General features: G+C 41.3%; 1 protein-coding gene across 1 annotated transcript in view; it reads left to right on the top strand.

Annotated features, from left to right (window-relative positions):
• The first annotated feature begins 344 nt into the window (after positions 1 to 344).
• PKN2 (protein kinase N2) overlaps positions 345 to 2,954 on the top strand; it is a 35,985-nt gene continuing 33,375 nt past the window's right edge. Inside the window, exon 1 of the mRNA XM_070746612.1 lies at positions 345 to 458. Coding sequence (XP_070602713.1) covers positions 371 to 458 — 88 coding nt within the window. The 5' untranslated portion in view covers positions 345 to 370. The remainder of the gene's footprint in view (positions 459 to 2,954) is intronic.

The following is a 2,954-nucleotide window of genomic DNA, read 5'->3' as shown; positions in this document are numbered from 1 at the left end:
TGAAATACCAGTATAGCAGAATACTTTTTGCAAACATGGGGGATGGGGATGCCAAAAATGTCCCCATATTTGTAAAAAAATGGGCTGTTTTTGCAAAAAAAGACGGCATTTTTGCTTTCCCCCAATCCCCAGGAGCTCTCTGCAGGATGTCCATCCCATTTTTGTGAAAAACAGGCCCATTTTTCACAAAAATGGGACAGGGTGGGCCTTCGGGACAGCAAAAATGTCTGCAATTGATGTATAAGACGCATCAACATTTCCACCCTCTTTTGGAGGGGGGGAAGATGCGTCTTATACTCTGAAAAATATGGTAATTGTTTTTTCTTTTTTCTTTTTTTAGGATAGAAAGCTGCTTGCAACAGCTCAACAGATGCTCCAGGACAGCAAGACAAAAATTGAAGTTATAAGGATGCAGATTCTTCAAGCAGTGCAGACTAATGAATTGGCTTTTGATAATGGTGAAACATTAGAGAGAAAACCTTTCACTAAACTCTTTCTAGAATCCTCTAACTCAAAACTCTCACGGGGCATTTTAAAAGTCCCAAGTCCTGCTGCCCCATACTACAAGGCCAGATCAATGCTTAACCAGTCTTCCTCCTCACCCATTAGTCTAGGAATCTGTACTACAGTTTAACATAAGATATTCTGAAAAGGCTCATTAACCAGGCTCCTGTATTCTTCTTCTACAACTGGTTGACAAACATGGGTATGCACACACCGCCTTGAGCAAATCATAACTTCCTGCCTGTTTTGACTCCCTGTGGCTCATGTCAAATCCCTAATGTTGTTATTTAAATCCCATTTTTGTAGTAATGTCTCTGGACCACTCAAAACTCTGTGTTCTTACAACTCATTTTGGATAAAGTTTATGCAGAACAGTGTATTAGGGGGCAGGGAGGTTCCTCTTATGAATACAGTGATACCTCGTCTTACAAACCCCTCGTCATACAAACTTTTTGAGATACAAACCCGGGGTTTAATATTTTTTTGCCTCCTCTTCCAAACTATTTTCACCTTACAAACCCAAGCCGCCGCCACTGGGATGCCCCACCTCTGGACTTCTGTTGCCAGCGAAGCGCCCGTTTTTGCGCTGCTGGGATTCCCCTGAGGCTCCCCTCCATGGGAAACACCACCTCCGGACTTCCGTGTTTTTGCGATGCTGCAGGGGAATCCCAGCAGCACAAAAACGGGCACTTCGCTGACAACGGAAGTCCGGAGGTGGGGTTTCCCAGCAAGGGGAGCCTCAGCGAAATCGCAGCATCACAAAAACACGGAAGTCCAGAGGTGGGGGTTTTCCATGGAGGGGAGCCTCAGGGGAATCCCAGCAGCGCAAAAATGGGCGCTTCGGCTGGCAAAAGGGCTGCGTTTTGGGCTTGCACGCATTAATCGCTTTTCCATTGATTCCTATGGGAAACATTGTTTCGTCTTACAAACTTTTCACGTTACAAACCTCGTCCCAGAACCAATTAAGTTCGTTAGACGAGGTATCACTGTATCAGCTTTCCATTCCTGCCTTATTAACAGTTTAAATATTCTTATTTATTATTTGTATTATTTACTAAACAAACTTATATAGCTGCCCATCTACCGGAAGAAACTGGACAGTGGACAGAATAGAACTACAGTACAGTAAAAACAACAAGCCTTTTAATATATATATATATTAAATATATATATAAGCTTATATATATATAAGCCAACAGGGTCAGGGACAGGGTAATATCTCTAGGGTAAGGCTGTTCCATAAGGTAAGTGCCAGGACAGAACATGCTTCAGAGGCCTCTAGGACCTGAAGCATGCCTGATTTCCCCCATAGGATTTGAAGTATTCCCAGCTTGCCAGATCTAGTAGAATAAACAGAAACTATTGGGCTGGCCCACAAGTAACTCTTCTCCCATTCCAAGTCTGAGTTTAAAAGTACATGCCCAGTACATTTAGATGTCATGTGACAAACCCATCAATCATTAGGCTTGGGTAAGAGTGCTACTGGCTTGCTACTGTTTCTTGTAGATGAGTCAGTGCTGTGAGTAAGCCTGTTTAAACTAGACAAGGAAAGATTGTTAAAAGCTTTCCGAATATTCTGAGTCCTTTTTGTACATTGCATGTCAAAGATGATTTCCATCTGTTCCAGCCAGTTGAATCAGGACAGGTGCAAATTACTGAGAAAGTAATAGCATTCTGTTTTGTTATCACTAAAAATACAGAGGATAACTAAAGGGCCGAGAATAGAAACTGAGAAGTAACAAAAAGAGAACGTTTTGTTAAAGGGAATCAAAAGGTCAGTATTTTATGCTAGATATAAACAATTGCTAGGGACAGGAAAAGTAAAAGATACGTTGTTGTCAAAAAGAAAAGAAAAATAGAGGTAGTTTGTCCAATATGGAAAGTGGGAGACTGAATTCTAATCCTGACTTGGGCACAAAGGTAGATGAGTAACTCAGACCAATCACTCTCAGCCCTAGAAAGGAGGAAGCAGTGGCAAACCAGTTCCAAAAATTTGCTAAGAAAACTGCAGAGACTTGTCCAGGCAGTCAATACTGACTCAATACTGGAATCAATACTGGCTCAAAACTGCACGCACACAGCAAAGGGTACTATCCTATGCTCATATAGTCATTCAGCAGTGTGCAGGTAAAGAGGTCTCTGCTGTTCAAATGTATAGGTGTTTGTGTGTAAGTGAAACCCCTTGTGTACTTCGTAAAGTTTAGAAAATTAATGCAGTGGATGTCTGCCCCCTACCAAGATGAATTTTAAAATTGCTTCAATTCTCTGCCATGAATCTTTTGGCAAGTAAAATACCCATATTCAAAAATTCTTGGGGTATTTTTTAGTAATTTGTAGGTGAATGTCACAGTAAGCTCTACAGAAACATAGAAGATCGACAACAAAAAAAGACCTCATGGTCCATCTAGTCTGCCCTTATACTATTTCCTGTATTTTATTTTAGGATGGAT

Source organism: Erythrolamprus reginae, chromosome 3 (genome assembly GCF_031021105.1).
Source record: "Erythrolamprus reginae isolate rEryReg1 chromosome 3, rEryReg1.hap1, whole genome shotgun sequence".
In the NCBI taxonomy this organism is placed as follows: Eukaryota; Metazoa; Chordata; class Lepidosauria; order Squamata; family Dipsadidae; genus Erythrolamprus; species Erythrolamprus reginae.
The sequence above is the reverse complement of the archived record's forward strand: the minus strand, read 5'-3'. Positions and strand labels throughout refer to the sequence as shown.